Raw genomic sequence first — 21,145 nt, forward strand, 5'->3', positions numbered from 1 at the left:
GATTTGTTTGGCGAGGCTAGTCCACCACTCATTTTGGATCTCCCGGAGTTTGCGCTAATGATGGCTGCATGCGCGACGGAAGGCTTGTTTCTTCTCTGGCCAGGATGGCTTTGCAAGGTGAGCCTGGTGGGCAGCTCGCTTCTTTGCCAGCAGCTCCTGGATTTCCTGGTTGTTTTCGTCGAACCAGTCCTTGTTTTTCCTGGAGGAGAAGCCCAGTACCTCTTCAGTGGATTGCAGTATGGTAGTCTTCAGCTGATCCCAGAGGTTTTCAGGGGACGAGTCCGTGAGGCGGATTGCATCCTCGAGCTTTGCTTTGAGATTTGCCTGGAAGTTTCCTCTCACTTCGTCTGACTGCAGGTTTCCAACATTGAACCTCTTTCTGGGGGCTTTACTGTTCCTGGACTTTGGCTTGAAGTGAAGGTTGAGCTTGCAGCGAACCAGCCGGTGGTCAGTGTGGCATTCCGCGCTGGGCATGACCCTGGTGTGGAGCACATCTCGTTTGTCTCTTTCTCGCACCAGGTCGTAGTCCAGGAGGTGCCAGTGTTTGGATCGGGGATGCATCCTGGTAGTCTTCAGGCTGTCCCTCTGCTGAAAAAGGATGTTTGTAATGACAAGCCGCTGTTCTGCGCAGAGCTCAAACAGGAAGCGCCCGTTGTCGTTGCACTTGCCGACACCATGCTTGCCCAGGATTCCTGGCCACGTCTCTGAGTCTCGGCCCCGGACAGAGTGGCCGGTGTTTGTCCCGGCAGCCGGTTCACGGAGGAGGCAGCGGCATGTGTCTGGGCCCGGAGCCAGGAAAATATCTTCCTCTTCAACTCCTCCAGTGATGTCTCCTTCATCTTCCTGTGTAGTCCAAGATGACAGGTCCACTTGTCCACGGGTTCCGGCCCTCTACCTCAATGACCCAGGGTTGCTGGATCAGGAGAGATCGCCCCACCCCATAGGGTGGAATGTGCATTTGTTCCTCCTGATTGGGAGGATGACGTCTTCGGGCCAGTGCTCCGGGGAGTCAGCGCCTGAGTCAGCTACACCTTATGCGGCTGCTGTCGCTGGGGTCTCGGGTTGATTGGAGTTGAGTTGTTAGGTTCTGATTCAAAGACATGACCAAGTAGAATGTAAGAAAGTACCTGTTTTTTCCCCACATCTAAAACATAGATCAGAAAAATCAGGTTGAGAGGTATTTGATGAGTCAGGGCATCAAGGGTGACAGGTGAGAGGATGGATCAGCTCATGATTAGAATGGTGGGGCAGACACAATGGGCCATTCTGCTCCCATACCCTGTGACAAAGAGACTTCGTTTTAAGGGTGGGGGGGGGAGGGTCAGGCCTACTTCTGCTGCCTTATCTTGTGATTCACAAACAGATCACTCTCCCAAGAAATCTCCAAGTAGATCCTTTAAAGTAGTAAAGCAAAAACAATGCCTGTTTCCTAAGTCAACTTCGAAAAGCGATTACATCGAACTGCAACATCCATTACCTCCACACCGAGCTCGGCCGCCACCTGAAGAACAGTCTGCACCGTGACCCGGAAATGATTATCAATATTTCAACAATTTTCTGAATTATTTCAAGGAAACCACGCCAATTCCCTTGAGTCGAGGAGGGAATGAGCCTGTCCCTTTAAAAAAATTAAAATAATTCTATCCCCTCGTCGCTGTGACCCGGAAGTAGTTGTTGATCGTGGCTGTGGATCAGCCGAAGGAGTTTGATCGTTTGCGGCAGCAAGTAAGTTCCCTACCTTGACGTTGAGTTATGTGCTTTGCTGAATTTTATGCCGATGGTGTTGTTTTTGCCTCGTTCTTTCTTTTAGAGCTCGTAAATGTCCTAAATATTGCCCCATGAGATCCTTGGGGAAGTATCATTGACTTCCGGCCTCCAACTTCGAGTGGCCGCGATTCTGAGCATTCTTGCTTCAGCTATCAATTAGGTTTCTGTCTCTGTTATGATCCTGAAACAAGTCATTCCAAATCTGATCTGCAGCTTCCTCTGATGTAAGTCCTTGGGATCAGGGTGCCCGTGAGAAGGTTTCAAGATTCCTTTATTGTCCTGGAATTTTTAAAAAAGTGTCTTTTGAAAGTGCCTTCGGCTGAAGTTGCCTGAGATGCCTCTTCCAGTCAGAGAAATAAACAAAAAAAGAGTTATCCACATCACCCCACCCCACCCAGAGTCATGTGGATTTGCCTCCAGTGTTCCTGCAGCCACACAGACTTCAGTCCAAACCATCAGCAACCCGAGCTCCAGATCCGAACCTTTGATATGATTCGGAATCTTTGATAGGAGTACCCATGGTACTCCTACAGCCAGTCTTTACTTGTCCACAGCCTGGTGTGAATCCTTTGACCACATTCATTAGCATCCCATAACCTGTGTGTTTCTCAGCCACAGAGCCCCTCACTGGTCCGTCACAGTGCCGTGGGTCGCAGGGGTGAAATCCTTATTTTCTCGTGGCCTACACTAGTTCTCTGCTTTCCCAGAATCTGCAACCCCTCGAGGCTGCTGCCAATCATAGGCGTCACCATCTTGGGCCCAGACCCCACGGTCACGGTATTCTAAAGTAAACCACCATCAGCTCCTTTTTTAGGCAGTATAAAGCCCATACAGAGCCGATGGCCGTTAGATTGGGCAGTTGGACCCCGCGGGAGAGTGCTGTGCCTCTGGTCCCTGCTCTCTGTGGGTCCACACCGGCAGCAGTGCTGTTACTCCAGCTACCCCCCCCTCCCAGATCTGAGACTTTTATCACACGACATTCTCCTGATGTTAATTTGTTCAGGCATTAATTGAAGCATGGCATTTCCGAAGCAAATGTGTACCTGAACAAATTTGATGAAATCAAATGATGTGGATTTTAATTTTTGTTTTATGATTTTTTTTCGCATGTGGATTTTTAATTTATGTGGGTATCCATTTTTTTTTATAGATGTACAGCATAGTAACGGGCCATTTTGGCTCACGAGCCCGTGCTGTCCAATTACACCCAATTGACCTACACCTCCCGCTACTTTCTTTGAAGGTTGGGAGGAAACCGGAGCCCCCAGGAAAAACCCACGTTGACACAGGGAGAACAGACAAACTCCTTGCAGACAGCATGGGATTCAAACCCAGGTCACTGGCGTTGTAACAGTGGTGTACTAACTCTGCCACCCTTGTAATCAGATTTGTTCTCGCTACAAATTTACACATATTGAACGATCTGGTTGCAAAATTAATAGACCTATTCCAGTGTTGATGCTGCATGCGAGCTATCCCCTTTGTTAGCTGTTTGCAATGGGCAAAGTGGAAAAATGAGTGACGATGGCTGCCAAGCCATTAAACCCCTAAACTTTCTTGAGTTGTACTGCCTTTCTGTTTGTGAACGAACAATTATGCTAAACCACTTAAGCAAAATAGACTTTCTGTAATAAAAGGCCATTGGTGAATCAGCAGGAGATTGGAGGGAGAGAACGTAGTTTCTGGTTGGTCTCCCTTATCGACTTTTAAGACAGTGAGAGGTAATGTGGGATTGACAAGATACATAACCAATGTTTTGGGCTTGAGCCCTTCAAGGTGTGAACAAAACGTAGGCAGGCGCTCGAACAAAATGGTGTGGAGGGGGGAGGAACACGGTCCCACAGGCAGGAAGTAATAGGTGGATAAGGGAGGGAGGGCACAGCAGCAAACAGGGGGAGGGCTCTGTGAACGGAGAGGGAAAAGGACTTCCATTTGAATAGCTGTTTTTACTATGAGATCTCAAGACATTGCTTACAGGGTTCAACTTCCTGCAGATATCATGATATAGATCTGCCCAAAAGATATTGATGAATGGAATTCAGTTGAAAATGCTGAGCTAAATTTAAAAGGCTGTAGGAGGAAGCCAGTGGGACCGGCTCGATTATTATTGCATTCAACCCTTCTTTAATTTGACTGAATGGCTTTATCATTTAGTGATCCTCTTTGTAAGTACATCTCTTGGAGTTTGATACATCTTCCAAGTGGAAAGGAAGGCAAAGGAATGTGATTTCTGATTTCTAATCACTGATTTTAAGTTTTGGTTCTGAATTTTATTTTGCAGATCCACAATCTCTTGGTTAACGAGGCACATGGAAAGCTCCCAACTGTGACTTGAGTGTATCTGGCCGCCACGGATAATGAGTAATTCCTCAGCTAGTCAGACTAGTTGTCTTCTGGAAGGAAGAAGTTTAGATAAAGGTATTGAACACCCTGGTGTTTCAGGAATGGGTGCTTTATTAGCCTGTGGAAAGACTGATGAAGCTTGGGGATATCCGAATAATGGCCACGTTCAATTCTGAACTGTATTAATCGAGCCCATTCCCTCCACTGCTGATTTGGTATGGTAGATATTTATTGTCTTGCAAGTTTGGAAATGGAGAGTTGAGACACTTCTGTCTCATTGGTGGATAATCCTGAAACAGAACACTGATATCTTATTATTAGCAATATGAGAAATTTGCAAATTTTTGGGAACATGAATTTAAGCCTTGTTCTTAACACCCACCCCCCCCCCCCTCCCCACACACACAAGGCTCCATGACCACTAAAGTGGTTCATGGAGACTATTTGGACACTCTGGATGCAGCTTGTACTAGTTACTATTTCGGCCATTTGCTACTTCAGTTCAGTGGTCTGTGATCCATTTAATGCTGTGGGCCATTTCGTTCCAGCATATAGAATCATTTGAAGGAGGCCTTTGTACCTGTGCCGGTTCCTTGAAAGAGCTTCTAATTAGTTCCACTTCCCTGTTCCTTTGCCATAATTGTAGAAGTTTTTATACTCGAAGTATTCAATTTTCTTTTGGATGGTCCAGATTGCAACTTGCTGCATTAAAGAATATTTCCACACCTTGCTTCTGGATTTCTCACTAACTGCCTAAAATCTGTGTCCTCTGCCACTGGAAACAATTTTATTTGATCACAGCTATTCATTCCTATCTAATCTCGACTTTACATTTTCAGTTCAAAGGAGAGTGACACTAGTTTCTGGTCTCTGTGTCCCTAAAGTCCTTTAACTCTGGTATTGTTCCAATAAATCTTTTCTGCATTCTCTCCAGGGCCTTGACATTTATTATATCTTCTGCCATTCCCCAACACCGCAGTAATTGCTCAAGATGGGTAGATCAGAGTTGCAAGATGTGGCAAATGAAGTGATCAAATGCCAATCTTACCTGAGAGTGAACCTGTGCATTGATTGCGTTCTGCATAATGGATCCCTCCTCTGTACTGAGTTAGCTGGGCATTTGTGGATAAGGTACTTGTCCTCTGCATTCATTGAGTTAGGGAGGAAAATGAAAACTCAGGGTTTCGACTGTTGCTTGCAAAATTGATTAACTCTCTCCTGCAAAGTCCCCAAGTTCACGTGAAGTCTGGGCTGAGTGGGTTATCTTGTTTGTAGAATGAACCTCTATTCTTTGAAGTTTGAGAGGAGATCTCGTCAGAAAATTCTGCAAGGGTTTGACAGGGTAAATGCTGAGAAAGCTGGAGAATGGAGAACCGGGACTCGATCTTGGAGTGAGATGTTGATTGTTTGGCACTGAGATGAGAAATTCTCTGTGCTAATGGAGTGTGAATCATCAAATCATCGAGTACGTTCATGGGTGAGTGTGGCATTTCGTTGATGCAAAGATAGTTGAGGATTGAGAAGGGAGGTGGACTGGAAGTTCAAGTGAAGCAGCTTTATGGGTCTGTGTAATAACCCACGCTCTGGACATTACGAAATGTGTCCTTTCTAGTGATGATGACGTAGATGGCTTCAGGAACATTGAGAAGTCAGAGAAGGAGACCGGAAAAAATTTGTTTGAGAGATGTGCAGCGGATTGACCTGGAAAACTTGTTCTCTCTGTGGGGTCATGGGCCACTACTCTAATAGTAAATTGTGGTTTCTGTGTGAGGAATGAGTTGTTCAAGGATTATAGCAACTTTTGATTGTCTTTTAAACAGAGGAGTGATTTGGAATGGCAGGCTTTAGCCTTTTTGAGAGTTGCAGTGGATAATAGGGTGAATACTGGTTAACTTCCTATTGTGTGCTGCTATTCAGAAGTTTTTATTTCTAGTGAAGATTTTCTTCCATTTGGATATGCTTTAAATTAAAATGAAAGGTTGTCTTCATGCATTTCAATTTTTATATCTTGAAATTTCCAGTGAGCCATTACTGTGTCCATTCTGGCCCCTCTTCCCCCAAGAAGAAACCTCATCCACTGGTAGGCTGTAGGTTTGCTTGCTGCTCTGTGCTGCAATGGGCTGATATCGGACTGAGTGGCAGAAGAGGTGCAACACTTGTTGCTCTGAGCTAGAGAGAGGGTTTTCACCCGCTCTCCAGTGACTGCTGCCCTGCTGGAGATGGCGAGGGATGCTTGATGACAATTCCTTGAGCTCCACTCTTCCCACTGACAAGTTAGCAGTCAGGGCAAGGTTACAAAGGGCAAGTGGTGCCCGTTGAACTCTATGCCAGCAATGGTCAGCTTTTGGGAGATAATGGAATGATGGGATGAGCGAGAGGTTTGGAAAACAAACCTCTCCAAAGTCACGCGAGTTAACAGCTTCAATACAATAAGTAATCAATAGTGTGTACTTTAGAAGAATGCAGAAATTGTGTAGCGTCACCACATTATACTGAGTAATTAAATCTTTCTGGAATCGTGTTGCCTGGCTGTGTATTGGATCATGTGGATGGTAAAGCTCGTCTTTATTTTAAAATGAAATAATAAGCAACGCTTTCTCTTTCCTTTTTGAAGCTGAGCAGCAGTGTACACTGGGTACTATTGGGACAAAGCTTATGTCGACAGGGCCTGTGGGGAGATCTGATGGGGACCAGTCCCCCTCGGCACAGAAACGTACCGCTACTCAAGCCTTCAGCCTACTTCCCAAACGCAGGAGCTCATCCAGGTAACGCAGGGGTGGAAATGCTCTGCCTCTTCAGCTAACCCACGAGCTCTTTTACACTTTTATTTATATTGCAGTGCCACTTCTACTTGAAACGGTTCTACAATATGTGTTGCCGCCCCTGTCCCCCACCCCACGCCACCCCACCCAAAACTCTCACCCGACACTCTGCATTCTGTTTACGCTATGGGGTGGAGTGCTGATGCTTCCGAGGAGGTAAAAGGATTGTGCGTGCACACTCGCTTCCAGGTTCTCAGAGAAATTTGGCAACAAAACCTCGCAGCGATGGCCACTTAATTTTGTTGGATGTCATTTCCCAAAGGTAGGGGGGTGAAGCCACCTTGGGAAATGGTGTGCACACCTCATGAGGTGTGTACAGTACCTCACTTGCACTGCAGAAGTGCCTGCGACAGAATCCTTGCCATTAAACTAGGATCTATAATGAACCAGTGAGCCTCCACGGATACAGGATGAGACTAGATTGACTAGGTTCACCTGAACTATACTAACTGTAAAATGTGAAGTTTATTGGTGGAATTAATTAAGTGAGAACGAAGATCGTTCAGCACTCAGTGATAGCTTGTTGCTAAATGTTCTTCCCTCTCCCCTGTAATTTCATGCACATTTAACTTGATGCAATTATCTGAATTTTAATTTTATTTTCTCCCCTCGTCGGACTTCTCTTATTGAGTGACCTTCTCTCGGGTCTCTTTTTATTGGTGGTGATGAGCACTCCAGGCTGCTTGTGGGACTGGGGTGGTTGTGAGTAAGGGAAGGAAGGATTGCTTCCTCGACAGTTTTTCCTATTTTTGCTAATTCATCCCACCCCAAACCACCTTGACTGCACCCCTTGTGATTTGACCCACTCTGAAGTCACAATTGTGTAACATTTCGTGAAGTGCGCACTCATTTAATCAACCATGTGCAACAACAGTGAAAGTACAGACAGATGTTGTGCATTAAAACCCAAGTCTTGGCATTCAAAGTGAGGGAAGGAATATGAATGAATGCCCAAGCTTTATGGCGTATTTCAGTAGTATATGGAAGCTTTTTCATACTGTACTTCTGGATGAAATCATTAATATTTTTCATTGTTATTTCTTCTTTCATCCACACCTCCCCTACCCTGAGGCACAGTATAAGCTTATTTCTTCTTTATAATGGTGGTTAGCAGCCTTGTGATATCACTTGAGTAACTTCTTCAAGAGTGACAGTGTTGTTGGACTGCTTGACAAGAGAATCACAGCAAAGCTTAGTCCTGTTCTCACTTATTGGTCACGTGGGCAGCAGAATTTGCAGAGTAGCAAGCTGGAAGGGGCACGCTTCTCCATCGCACCCACTGGCCCATTACAGTAACACAGGCCAAATAGAGAATCTTCAGAACGGCTTTGTTCTGAGGATTGTTCCAGCAGGAACCACATTGAACTTGGATTTTCCCAATGCCACGTAGAACAGCATTTGGATGAGTAAGGCTCCTGCAAGGACTCGACACAAGGCTCATGATCACTGAACAATGTATTTGCAATCTGATATTTTTTTGTCCCCGCCCCCCCACCCGTGAAAGATGTAAAGGAGTGAAAGAGGGATATTAAGAAAACTCGAGTGCGTGTAGGTGGAGATGCCTGATGATCGGCTTAAATGTTAATTTGTGTGGTGGATTTGTTATTTAATATGTGAAATAAGCCATTGAGAGCTGAGAATAATATGCTTCAACTTTATTGTGTATGTGTATATATTTTGACCAGATCTCCAGTCCAAGGTAAGAGATGCCTCTGCTGGGAATTTTAAGTATGTTTGTTAATATCTTTTGAGCTTTTGCACCATCAATGTTAAAGAAGTTGTAGCATGATCGGTAAATCTTGCTCAGTTGCCTTCCCACTCCCAAATTTGAAAAATCACCTTCTGCACTGTGAACATTTTCTCTCTCTTTTACTCCTTGTGAATAATGAACTGTGAGTGGTTTTGCACTTTTTGAAGCAACCTCCAAGCCACTTCCCGTTGCAGTTAACAAAGAGAAGGCCTTCACGCCTCTACTTGAGGCCGCATTCACCTGTTTAAAAAAAAAAAAATTATATTGGGTTGTAGCAAAGTGCAGGGTGTTGATGTCTCCATACCAAGACATGAGAGCAATTTCTTTCCCTCCGACAATGGCTCAGATTTCAATCTCTGAATCTGCAGAAATTCTGCGAACTGGAGCAGCTTGTCCCACCTTCCTTTTCCAACAGTGCCTCTTTGTTCTGTCCCTTTCTTTCCTGGCAGATCCTTGCATTGTTCCTTTCTTTCAGATCCATAAAGCGCAAGAAGTTTGATGATGAGCTAGTTGAAAGCAGCTTGGCTAAATCTTCCACTCGGGCAAAGGGCCCAACTGGGATGGAACCTGCAAGATACTCTGGCAGTGAACCATCATCCAATGAGAAGAAAAAGGTATGATTTAAATAAAAAATACTCAGGACAAAATGCTGAAAAAAACACTGCAGGTCTGGGATGTGGAAAGACAAAAAATAAGGAAAGATTAATGTTTGATCACAGACTCCCCGTTGGCCTGGTTTTCCTCTGATTATTCTGATGTGCTTTTTACTTCCATGCATTTGGTTTTTATTTCAGACCTCAATTTTTCTTCCTTCCTTTTTATCTTGGCTCAAAATAAACTATTAATAGAGAAATGTGTTCCAAATTTATGAATGTTATTCCCCTTTAGTTAAATAAACAACACAAAATATTTCTATTGATTTACAGTGCCTTGACATTATGCTGAATAGTGTTAGCTTACATTTTTAAATTTAGACATACAGCACAGTAACAACCCCTTCCAGCCCACGGGTCCGTGCCGCACAATTTACACCCGATTGACCTACAGGCCCCCGGTACGTTTTGAATGGTGGGAGGAAGTCGGAGCCCCCAGGGAAAACCCACACAGACATGGGGAGAGCGAACAAACTCTTTGGAGTGGCAGTGGGAAATTGCAGAAGGACTTGGAACAGTCTCCGTGGACCTGAACTTGGCATTTTCTTGAATCCTTCGGTCACGTTGTAGCCCCTCCCGGTTCTTCAAGCTGTACATTCCCAATCCACGCTGCGTTTCCTGGAGCTAACCACTCTGATCAATGATCAAACATTAATTGATGAATGAAAGGAAACGGATCCTGAAATCAAGGCTGGAAATTATTTGGAGAGTCCAGCCATGCTGGGATTGTCATCATCGTATGGCATGGGAATTTTTGGCCCATCGAGTTCTCGATAACCATTAAGCACCCCATTTACACGAATCCTCTGTCAGTCCCATTTTATTCTCCCCTCATTCCCATTATCTCCCCAAATCCTGCAACTTGCCCATACGATGGGGGCAGTTTATGGTGACCAGTTGACCCACCAACCAATTGGGAGGAAACCAACGTACTCGGTCGGGGGAGGTGGGGAGAATCCACATGAGTCACTGTTTGTTGTTGGTAAATTTTACAACAGTTCAATAAAACAAAAAAGTTGCTTAATATTTGGTTCTGCCCATTTACCAGAATCAATGTTGTAGAACAGGGAGGAAAAAAAGAGAGGAGTGAAGTTCAAGTCACAAAGGTAGCTATTGCCTTTAATAAGTTGTACATAGTTGTAGTGAAGTTCTGTAATTCTGCATAATCAGCTGTAAAGAAGTTGTGCCTGACAAATTAACCTTGTGCAGGGCACAGCCCTTCTCCACTATTTAAAACCTGCTCTTCAGAGAGTTAAACACATTGGCTGCCAATTCTAATAAATCTAATGTTCCAGTTGTAATTCTATTCCAGTGGTTCTCAACCTTTTGCTTTCCACTCACATCCCACTTTAAGTAATCCTTCTGCCATTGGTGCTGTGTGATTAGTAAGGAATTGTTTAAGGTGGGATGTGGGTGGAAGGAAAAAGTTTGAAAACCACTCATACCTAATTGACTCGTTATGAAACTGTGGACAGAACTCCAAAGGAAATGGGCCATTGAAATTTTTCTCAAGCAGAATATTTCAGTAATAAATGGGTCTAGAGCTGTGATTCCCTTCCCACTCACATACCACCTTAAGCAATCCCTTACTCATCACAGAGCACCGATGGAAGAGGGATTACTTAAAGTGGGATGTGAGTGGAAACAAAAAGTTTGCGAACCACTGATCTAGTCTCTTCCAAAATTCCTAGTATTTTCTGTTTTATTCCAAACTTCTGCCCAATTGACACCCAAGATACCAGAAATCTGAAATTAAAAAAAACAAGGTACTCAGCATGTCGGGAACCATCCATGAAAAGTGTAACGGAGTTGAGTTCCAGGTCGACGACCTTCCAGCATTGATACCTGACCTGCTGAATACTTGCAGCATCTTCTGCTTTGATTCTTCAATTGTTATCTATCTGCTTCTTGCCTGTTAGATGAGAAGTTTAATCTGATGGGTAAACGTCCCATGCAGACAAGTGTTTGACCAATACAGTCCTGTCTTTGTTTAAAAAAAACAGATCTCAAAATCCGCAACAGTACCGTTGGCCCCCAGCAGCATCGTCAAACGGCTAAAGAAAAACAAGCAGCCACTTCAAGTCACAAAAGATCTGGGACGATGGAAACCAACAGATGACTTGTTGTTAATAAATGCTGTTTTGCAGGTAAAGTAGCAGGGATGGGGAGAAATTTAATTTCACAAATATTGTATCAAAAAAAATCAGAATTTATTGTCATGAACATGCCACAAAATTTGTTGCTATTAAATATTTTAAAAATTAATGCAAAAGAAGAGGAAGTGAGGCCGTGTCTGTGGTTCATTGTCCTTGTCCTTGTGTCGCTGAGTGCTCGTCTTTAGGCTCCTGTACCTCTTTCCCGATGGCAGCAGAGTGAAGGGGGCGTGGCCTGGGTAGTGGATGGTCTTTGAGGATAGAGGCTGCTTTTTTAAGACACCACCTCATGTAAATGTTCTCGGTGGAGTGGTACTGGCTGAACTCACAACTCTCCTGTCCTGTGGATCAGCTCCTCCGTACCAGACAGTGATGCAACCAACCAGAATGCACTCCACGATACACCTGTAGAAATTGGCAAGAGGCTTTGGTGATATACCAAATCTCTTCAAACTCCTCACAGAGTATAGCAGCTGGTGAGCTGTCTTTGTGATTGCATTGACATAGAGGCCCCAGGACAGATCCTCAGAGATGTTGACACCCAGGAACTTTAAGTTCTTGACCCTGACCCCTTGATGAGGACTGGTTTGTGTTCTCCTGATTTCCCCCTCCTGAAGTCCACAATCGATTCCTTAGTTTTGCTAATGTTGAACGCAAGGTTGTTGTTGAGACATCATTCAACGAGCTGATCTATCTCCCTCCTGTACGTTTCCTCATTGCCGTCTGTGATTCTGCCGACAACTGTCATCGGCAAGTCATCGTCAAATTTGTACATGGCCTTGTCACACAGTCGTGGGTGTAGAGTGAGTGGAGCAGTGGGCTAAGCACGTATGCTTGTGGTGCGCCCATGTTGATGATCAGTGAGGAGACGTTGTTTCTGATTTGTACAGACAGGTCTTCTAATGAGGAAGTCAAGGATCCAGTTGCGGGGGTGGGGGGTTGCGGGGGTGGGGGGTTGCGGGGGTGGGGGGTTGCGGGGGTGGGGGGTTGCGGGGGTGGGGGGTTGCGGGGGTGGGGGGTGCAGAGGGTCAGGATTTGGAGCTTGTTGACCAGCACTGAGGGAATAATAGTGTTAAAAGCTGAGCTGTAGTTGCCGAAAAGTAGCCTGATGTATATGTTACTGTTGTCTAGGTGATCCAGGGCTGAGTGGTGAGCTAGTGAGATTGCATCTACTATGGAGCGATGTAGGCAAATTGCAGTGGGTCCAGGTCTTTACTTGGTTAGGAGTTAATTCTGACCATAACCAAAGCATTTCATCACTGTAGATGAGTGCGATTCATTGGGCACTGGGATGATTAATATCACCAAGCTCGACAAAATAAAAGCTGCAATCTTCCTTGCTTATCTTTCTGGATTCCATTATAACTAACTGTCAGAATTGGGGCCAGGCAAAAACAGTGAATTGCAGCCTCCAGGTTTCATGAATTGAACTCTTCTGCAGCACCCAATGCTTGAACTAGGTGGTGCCACAGTGCTGGTTTCAATTTTGGAGAAGTGAACTGGGGAAGAGTGATTTGGGGAATTGAGGAAAATGAGTAACAAAAGTCAAAATGATGGGCTGAAAGAACAAATAAATCCATTGGAATTAATTGTAAAAACACAAAAGTACCTTGAGGAAGGGTTCTGCCCAAACATCGTTAATATAGCTTTTACCTCCTGTGGACGCTGCGAGACTGGCTGAGATCCTCCAGCATTTATGTGTGTTTTTACTACAATCACAACATCTGCAGACTTTTGTGTTTCACATTATTGGAATTAAAGTCAGCTGTTTTAAAACCAAAGGTAAAGCAACTGGCAGCCTCAAGCAAATGGCAAAAAAAATCGCATTAAGTAAATAGGTAAAACAAATACAAACGTTTAAAATTGGTGTGCCTAGTGGTCAGTTCGCCAATCGTGCAACATGCAATCTCAAGCAACCGGCAAATTCACTTACCTGTTTTCTCTCATTCGTACCAGATACTGGGGTGGGGGGGTGGGTTTACTGCACTATAATTAGTTCAGGCAGGGAAGAGAATAGAGTAATCGGCATGGACCAGAAGGGCCAAGGCGGCCTGTTTCTATACTGTAATTGTTATATGGTGTAGTATGGGCGGGTCAGAACAGAGGAAAACTTTAGTTATTTGTAGTGTAAGATGGGGCTGATTCTCTCACTTCCTGCAGGCCCTGTAGCAGTTTTTTTAGTTTGAGATTTTCTCATGCTGAGCAGATGAGACTTGTATATGTTGTACATTGTATATGTTTTGCTTTGCCAATAAATTAAACTAACAGTAGTTTAATGAACTCTCCACTGAGGGACACTGGAGGTACCATTGCCCTAATAACTGCAAAGCCTCAAGGTGACTCACTGCCACCTCTGAGAGAGCAATTAAGGACAGATAATAAATACCGGCCTTGCCATCAGATAGATATTATTTATTGTCATGTAGTAAAACCGAAATTAAATATTACACAAAATTGCCTTTTGTTTGTTGCAAGGCAAACAAAGATTTGCTGTTAGCGTTGCCTGGTGACCCTTACAGTGTGAGAAAGAAGCAGAAGAGAGTCCTTTCAGAGGGACTGAGTGTCTGTGGATTCACCTCCAGTGTTCCTGCAGCCTCTCCAGCTGCACAGACTCCTGTTCAATCCATTGGTGACCTGAGCTCCAGATCCAAACCTCCAACGCGATCAGGATGCCTTCAGAACCGAAGGCCCCTTCAGGAGCCCTCCTTGTCCTCAGCATCCTCTCGAATCCTGGTTCTCATGAGCCAGCCTCCAGCACCCTGTGTGGGTCCCCCGACCGGAAGTCGCCAGCACCCAGCAGCCTGTGTGGGTTCCTGGCCTGCAAGTTACCCAGAACTTGCCGCCTTCGGGTGTGTCCTTCAGCCAAAGAGGCCCTCAGTGGTCTTCCACTGTGGTCGCCATCCTTGGGGTCGTCTCCTCTGCTTCTTCCTCTCAACAGGGGATGTTCTTCTCGATATTGATGCCCTGCGGCAATCGCTGCTCCCCTGGAGTCTGCACCCCCTTGCGGCCACTGCTGAACACAGGTGCCGCCATCTTGGGCCCAGACCCAGCGATTGCAGGATTTTAAATATAGCACCGATGGCTCGTCGGCATGAGGACCTGGTGGTAGGACCCTGTGTTCTTGCTCCCTGCTCTCCCTGGGTCCGCAGCAGTGCTGCCTTTTTTTTTAACACCACCAAGTATGTTTTTCAAAAAATACAAAATTGCTTGGTTGTCCAGATTGCCTTTTAGTATAGCAGCATACCAGATGGGTTTTAATGACAATATTTTCATGAAAGGTGAACTTTGATTCCACATCATTTAATTAACGGAGTTCACATTTTCCAGTCACCTATTGTGACTTGACTCTTTTCTCTGGCTCTTTATTCCCAACTTGCACCATTCCCCTGGTGGATATACAAGTAACCTTCACCAGTGGTGTTTGGCACACTACATTTTTATCGTTGACTTTGCTGTCCTCTTTTAGGTCTGATGTTGCATTTTTGAATTGTAGACAAATGACTTGACTGCAGTGCACCTTGGTGTGAAGTTCAGCTGTCACTTCACACTGCGGGAGATCCAGGAGCGATGGTATGCACTACTGTATGATCCTGTTATATCCAAGTAAGTGAAATGACCCAGAAAGCCCGGTTGGGCAGTGAGGGGTGGATTTTAAAAAATTTTTGGTTCAGGATTTTCTTTGGGATTTTCTTTTTATTCAAAAAGTTAAGGTATTTACAATGATTAAAAACTTCTGTCAAGGAAAGCACGAGCCTCCGGTCATCTTCTGCCCTTTTTAATCTGGGCATTTTCTTCTTCCTCATCTCGCCTGGTGGCAAACCATTTTGATGATAAAGCTGACTTGCATTCGGCTTCCAGTTAGTAATGGCAGAATGTGTGAGTGAATGGGGCAGGGGTTGTGTTCAGGTGATGAAAAATTAACAGGCGGCAGATCTTAAACCCATGTCAAGGCATCACTGGTCTCTTTTTTCCATCGAGAGACGAACTTGCTTGTGTTTGTGAAAGGCAATGAATGATTGTTATCTGCATTTCTTGGAGAAAATTATGAAACAAATTTTTCTCTGTTGTTTATTATTTCAGAAATTACAATTTCATCAATCAAAATTGGAATGTTACATATAGTCAATTTATTTTTTTTAAACAGTAATCACCACTTTTTGTTCACTGAAATTCCCAATCTTAATGTGAAGACAACAGAAGATCACTGCATTGCAACTAATGTCATGTGGAGAGGAGAGAGTTCAAGGTTGTCTTGTGATTGTAGGCTTCAGATATGTGTAAATTGCTTGAGCTTTGCTCGGTCAGATTTCGCAAAGACTTTTTAACTCCTTCCACTCTGCCTATGACTTGGCTTGTGGGTGTTTGTGATTGAAAGCTCATTTTCCTTCATGGCTGTTCATTCTTTCAGACTTGCATGTCAGGCCATGAGGCAACTTCATCCTGAAGCAATTGCAGCAATTCAGGCGAAGGCGCTCTACAGCAAGGCAGAAGAGCAACAGTTGGCAAAGATTGGATCGGTAATCCTTGCAAAATTTTCCAGAAGTCTGATTAACTTTTTCAACTGGGTGGTGGTGGGAGAGATGGGGGTCAGAACAGGAGAGGAAAATAATGGTCCCAGGATTGAAATGGATATTATATACAGAATGATCCACACTGTAGTCAAGTTTATTGTCATCTGATTGTACAAGTACAACCTGACGAAACTGTGTTCTCTGGTCCTCTGTGCAAAACATGAAGACACACAACCAGACGTAACACACACAGACAAACAATACATATGCAGGACAAGTATTCATATATACAAATAAATAAATATTGTTTCATGAATATGAGAGTCTCGGATGGTCAGTATGAGCAGTTCCTCGGGTTGTTCACCATTCTCACTGCCTGTGGGAAGAAGCTGTTCCTCAGCCTGGTGGTGCTGGCTTTGATCCTCCTGTATCTCTTCCTCGATGGGAGCAGCTGAAAGATGCTGCGTGTGGGGTGGAAGGGGTCCTCATTGATTTATGCACCCTCTTCAGGCAGTGATCCCAGTAGATCACGTCATTGGGGTGGGGGGAGGAGGGGGAGGGAGACTCCAGTGGTCCGCTCTGCCACTCTTATAGTCCTGTGGATTGACCTCTGATCCATTTCTCTGCAGCCACCGTACCCCACTGTGATGCAGCCGGCTAGGACATGCTCAATAGATCTGTAGAAGGTTGACATAATGGTGGCTGGTAGCCTTGCCCTCTTCAGTCTTCTCAGGAAATGCAGTCGCTGTTGCACCTTCCTGACCAGTGAGGAGATGTTGTGTCCACAATAGGTCACTAGTTAAGTGAACTCCAAGGAACTTGGTGGCTCCACTCTCTCCACTCTAGAATTGTTGATGTGTAGTGTAAAGTTTTTGCGAATTAGTTAAGTACTACAATCAGGACTGTTGGGCCCTGTATGCAGAACAATGTAAAGAGCAAAACCACAGTCACAGCCTTGGAAAATTCTTCTGGCCGCACATTGGATCAGGGCATGACTTGCAATGCCCTCTTTTGGCACTGAAGATGTGGGGTGCCTGGAATTCCCTTTGGCCCGCTCATTTGGAATGGTGCGGAAAGGGATGCATTGGGAAGGCTGCTAATGGGCTTTCATCTTCATGAGTTGGGGAGAGAGGTGCAGGGAGGAACAAAAACATCGTTGTGTTTTCCTAATCCCAATGAATATTGTGACAGACCATTTGAACAAAAAAAACCAATTTGCATTCAGTTTAATAGACCTGAGTTTAGAAGCTCATTGAACTGTTCTCTGAATCATGCATGATCTCTTGGATGATGAAGCTGAGTATCTCTGACTTATGACAAAGCTTTCCTTTTATTTCTGTTTGGTCTACAGACCAGTCAGCCGACACTGGACACTTTTCAGGAGTTGCTGAACAAACAGCCAAATGTTTTCTATCAGTCACGCACTGCCAAGTCCCTTCAAGTTCACTGGCAGCTGATGAAACAATACTACCTCTTAGAAGATCAAACAGGTGAAAGCATGTTGATGGGGTGGTTGTTGAGTGGGAATAGCTATCAACTTTCTTCTTTCCCTCATGTGTTGGACTTTTTTTAAAAAACTTGTCCCCAGTATTCATGTTTCCCAAAACCTTGAACTTCGGATGTAATGGTGTGATGATCTAAGCTGGTTAAAAGTCTCATTCTGAGGGTAATCAGTTGTTCACTACGGTACGTCAGCTCAGATCTAATCATTGGAGCAGATTCCATGAGGGCAGAACAGCTTCCTCCTGTTCCCAGAATCTTTGCAGAGTTGCACGAATTGCTCAGCACAAGATTCGTGCTCTGTCATTGGAATTAACCAAATTGGCCGCTTGCTCTGCCTCCCAGCGATCTGGATCAGATGGTTGTGTAGATACCCAGAACCAGGCTCGGCCACTGCTCTTGGGCTAAAGATGTGGATGTTGCTCCCTTTTCATCAACAGCCATGGGGTATCTGGCGATTTGAAACGTATTCTGGAGTATCCTCCCAAGTCTGTTACCACTCTCTCCTGCTTAAAACCTCTCTCTGGTTGCCCCTTTGGTAACTCTTCTATTTGAGTTTACATTTGAAGCACGTATGACATTACAGTTCATTGAATGAATGAATGCTGCTGGTGTATATTTTATCATTGGATGACTTTCCTGACTGATTTTTACTATTTCTCTAGTCCAACCGCTACCTAAAGGAGATCAAGTTCTAAATTTTTCTGATGCTGAAGACATGATAGATGACAGCAAACTCAAGTAAGGGTTTGAATGTTTGTATGCAGCAGAGAATGTGTGGATGTGATGTTAATTTTTCCATTTGACTTCTTCCCAAATGTTCCCCTAAATTTTTGGGGATGTGAAGTGAGATGGAAGCTTTGCCCTGATTTTTGAACCTGCCCAAGCCTGATGGAAGAAAGTTTTGCATTTGAGAGCAGGGGGCCAATTGTGGCATCACTCTCCATTTCAGCTATATAACAGTGACTTGTACTAACCAAGAACACTACAGCACAGTACAGGCCCTTCGACCCTTGATGTTGTGCTGTCCCATATATACCTTTTTAAAAAAAAAATGTTCTAAACCCTCCCTACCCTGTAACCCTCTTTTTTTCTTCCATCCATGTGCCTGTAAGAGTGTCTTAAATGCCCCTAATATTCCAGCCTCCACTACCATCCCCTGGCAAGGCATTCCAGGCACCCACAACTGTCTGCTGATCCCGCCTTGGGAAACAGGTGTTGGCTGTCCACCCTATCTATGCCTCTCATAATCTTGTAGACCTCTATTAAGTCTCATCGTTCGCTCCAAAGAGAAAAGTCCCAGCTGTGCTAACTGCCTCATAAGACTTGTTTTCCAATCTAGACAATGTCCTGGAAAATCACCTCTGATCCCTCTCCGTAGCTTCCACATCCTTCCTATAATGAGGTGACCAGAACTGACAAATTTTGTTTCTTTGGAGGCCAGTGTTTGACTGCGGTCTTTAAAAGTGAAACGGCTGTAGACGCTGGAAATCGGTGTGTTTGGTCCAATAGAATGTTGGCTGACCTTTTTCTTTCCTCTGTCCCCCACCTCCTTCCTAGGGAAACAAGAGATGATGTCCTTGAACATGGTAAGTGGCAAGTCTTCAGTTTGTGGTGAGCAAATGCTTGCTGACAAGCCAATTCTGGAAAGAGTCCACAAGAAGGCCAAGCCATGGTGTATCCTTTCAGTCTTGCACTCTGTTTTAGCTGAGTACCATCTCAGGGCTTGTTAACTCATCCAACCTTCAGCTGAATTATTTAGGAAAAACAAAATTCAAGTAATTTGTCTTGCTCTGTACAGTTAACCCTTGTCACAAGAAAGGTTAAGATGTGATGAAGCTACACTGTGATTCAAGTGGAACATGAGAGCTTGGCTCTCATGTCATTCCCAGCATCTGATTTGCATCTCGAAATTTTAGAGTTTTAACTGGAGAGTATAAATTGATATCTAGCAGAAAAGGTTTATTTATGGGTAAGTCGTTGTGATAGTGTTTTGCAGAAAATATTTTTTATATCTTTCATTTGTTAATGAAGATTCTGAAAAGGCAAATGTACCACTGATTTGGGACCATTTCTTACTCAATTCGTATTGGACTTCTTGCTCTTTTAAATTTAAATTGAGACATAGGGCAGTCAACGCAGCGCTGTTACAGGGGTTCAGGTCCCGCACTGCTTGTAAGGAGTTTGTACGTCCTCCCTGTGTCTGCGTGGAATTCCTCCGGTGGCTCCAGTTTTCTCCCACCCTTCAAAATGTACTGGGGTTTATTGTGTAAATTGGGTAGCGTGGGCTTGTGGGCCAAAAAGGCACTGTAACAGCGTTGCGTTAACTGCAACGATAACCGTGCCATTTCTCTGGGGGTGATGGCTGGGAGGAGGGGGTGGCTGGCGGGGAAGGGGGAGGTCATGAGATTATTGTCATACGCAAGTACAATGTCCAGATGTACCAAGATTCTTACTTGCTGCAACCAAACAGACATGTAAACACACCAACTGCAATGGTACACCTTAGATTACCTCCATGGTAAGGGATAAAGGATAGATAAATTTTCACAGATGAATATTTTTAACAGTACAAGAAAAAAAGTGGCATTTCATTAGTGCAGACTGGTCTTTTTGTGGCTCTGGAGTAGTTTATGGTTAGGATAGTGAGAGGACTGACAGTCGTTGGATAAAAGCTGTTCTTGAATTAAGAGGTGCAGGTTTTCCGGCTTCTGTCTCTACTGCCTGAAAAGGTAGCCGCGAGAAAAGGTTGTGACCAGGGTTGCAGGGGTCCCTTATGATGTTGGCTGTCTTCCCGAGGCAGTGCCTGACATCGAGGCAGTGCCTGACATCGAGGCAGTGCCTGACATCGAGGCAGTGCCTGACATCGAGGCAGTGCCTGACATCGAGGCAGTGCCTGACATCGAGGCAGTGCCTGACATCGAGGCAGTGCCTGACATCGAGGCAGTGCCTGACATCGAGGCAGTGCCTGACATCGAGGCAGTGCCTGACATCGAGGCAGTGCCTGACATCGAGGCAGTGCCTGACATCGAGGCAGTGCCTGACATCGAGGCAGTGCCTGACATCGAGGCAGTGCCTGACATCGAGGCAGTGCCTGACATCGAGGCAGTGCCTGACATCGAGGCAGTGCCTGACATCGAGGCAGTGCCTGACATCGAGGCAGTGCCTGACATCGAGGCAGTGCCTGACATCGAGGCAGTGCCTGACATCGAGGCAGTGCCTGACATCGAGGCAGTGCCTGACATCGAGGCAGTGCCTGACATCGAGGCAGTGCCTGACATCGAGGCAGTGCCTGACATCGAGGCAGTGCCTGACATCGAGGCAGTGCCTGACATCGAGGCAGTGCCTGACATCGAGGCAGTGCCTGACATCGAGGCAGTGCCTGACATCGAGGCAGTGCCTGACATCGAGGCATTCAGTGGATGGGAGGGAGGTCAGAGCCTATAATGGACCTGGCTGGGTTTGCTACTTTCTGCAGCCTTCTGCATTGCCAAACAAGGCCATGATGCAAGCAGCTGGTGTACTCTTCACAGTCATTGGAAGAGGATGTGGGCTGCACTGGAGGAGAAGTGGAAGTCTTCAACATTCTTGAAGGAACTTGATGACTTGTCACTTGCAGTACTTTAGTTTGGTGTTCAGATCTCGA

The 21,145-nt window shown here is 45.0% G+C and overlaps 1 protein-coding gene across 5 annotated transcripts in view; it reads left to right on the top strand.

Moving 5' to 3' along the window:
* The first annotated feature begins 1,626 nt into the window (after positions 1-1,626).
* Positions 1,627-21,145, top strand: part of mcrs1 (microspherule protein 1) — a 31,456-nt gene continuing 11,937 nt past the window's right edge. The window contains exons 1-11 of one of the 5 annotated variants that reach the window (XM_069905591.1): positions 1,627-1,725; positions 4,049-4,185; positions 6,725-6,875; positions 9,158-9,296; positions 11,339-11,482; positions 14,982-15,091; positions 15,633-15,734; positions 15,897-16,005; positions 17,351-17,489; positions 18,165-18,240; positions 19,060-19,088. In XM_069905591.1, coding sequence (XP_069761692.1) covers positions 4,125-4,185; positions 6,725-6,875; positions 9,158-9,296; positions 11,339-11,482; positions 14,982-15,091; positions 15,633-15,734; positions 15,897-16,005; positions 17,351-17,489; positions 18,165-18,240; positions 19,060-19,088 — 1,060 coding nt within the window. In that variant the 5' untranslated portion in view covers positions 1,627-1,725; positions 4,049-4,124. Of the gene's footprint in view, positions 1,726-4,048; positions 4,186-6,724; positions 6,876-9,157; positions 9,297-10,380; positions 10,442-11,338; positions 11,483-14,981; positions 15,092-15,632; positions 15,735-15,896; positions 16,006-17,350; positions 17,490-18,164; positions 18,241-19,059; positions 19,089-21,145 lie in introns of those variants that run through there. The other 4 variants (XM_069905590.1, XM_069905592.1, XM_069905593.1 and 1 more) reach the window with 4 other exon arrangements.

The sequence above is a fragment of the Narcine bancroftii genome, chromosome 12 (genome assembly GCF_036971445.1).
Source record: "Narcine bancroftii isolate sNarBan1 chromosome 12, sNarBan1.hap1, whole genome shotgun sequence".
In the NCBI taxonomy this organism is placed as follows: Eukaryota; Metazoa; Chordata; class Chondrichthyes; order Torpediniformes; family Narcinidae; genus Narcine; species Narcine bancroftii.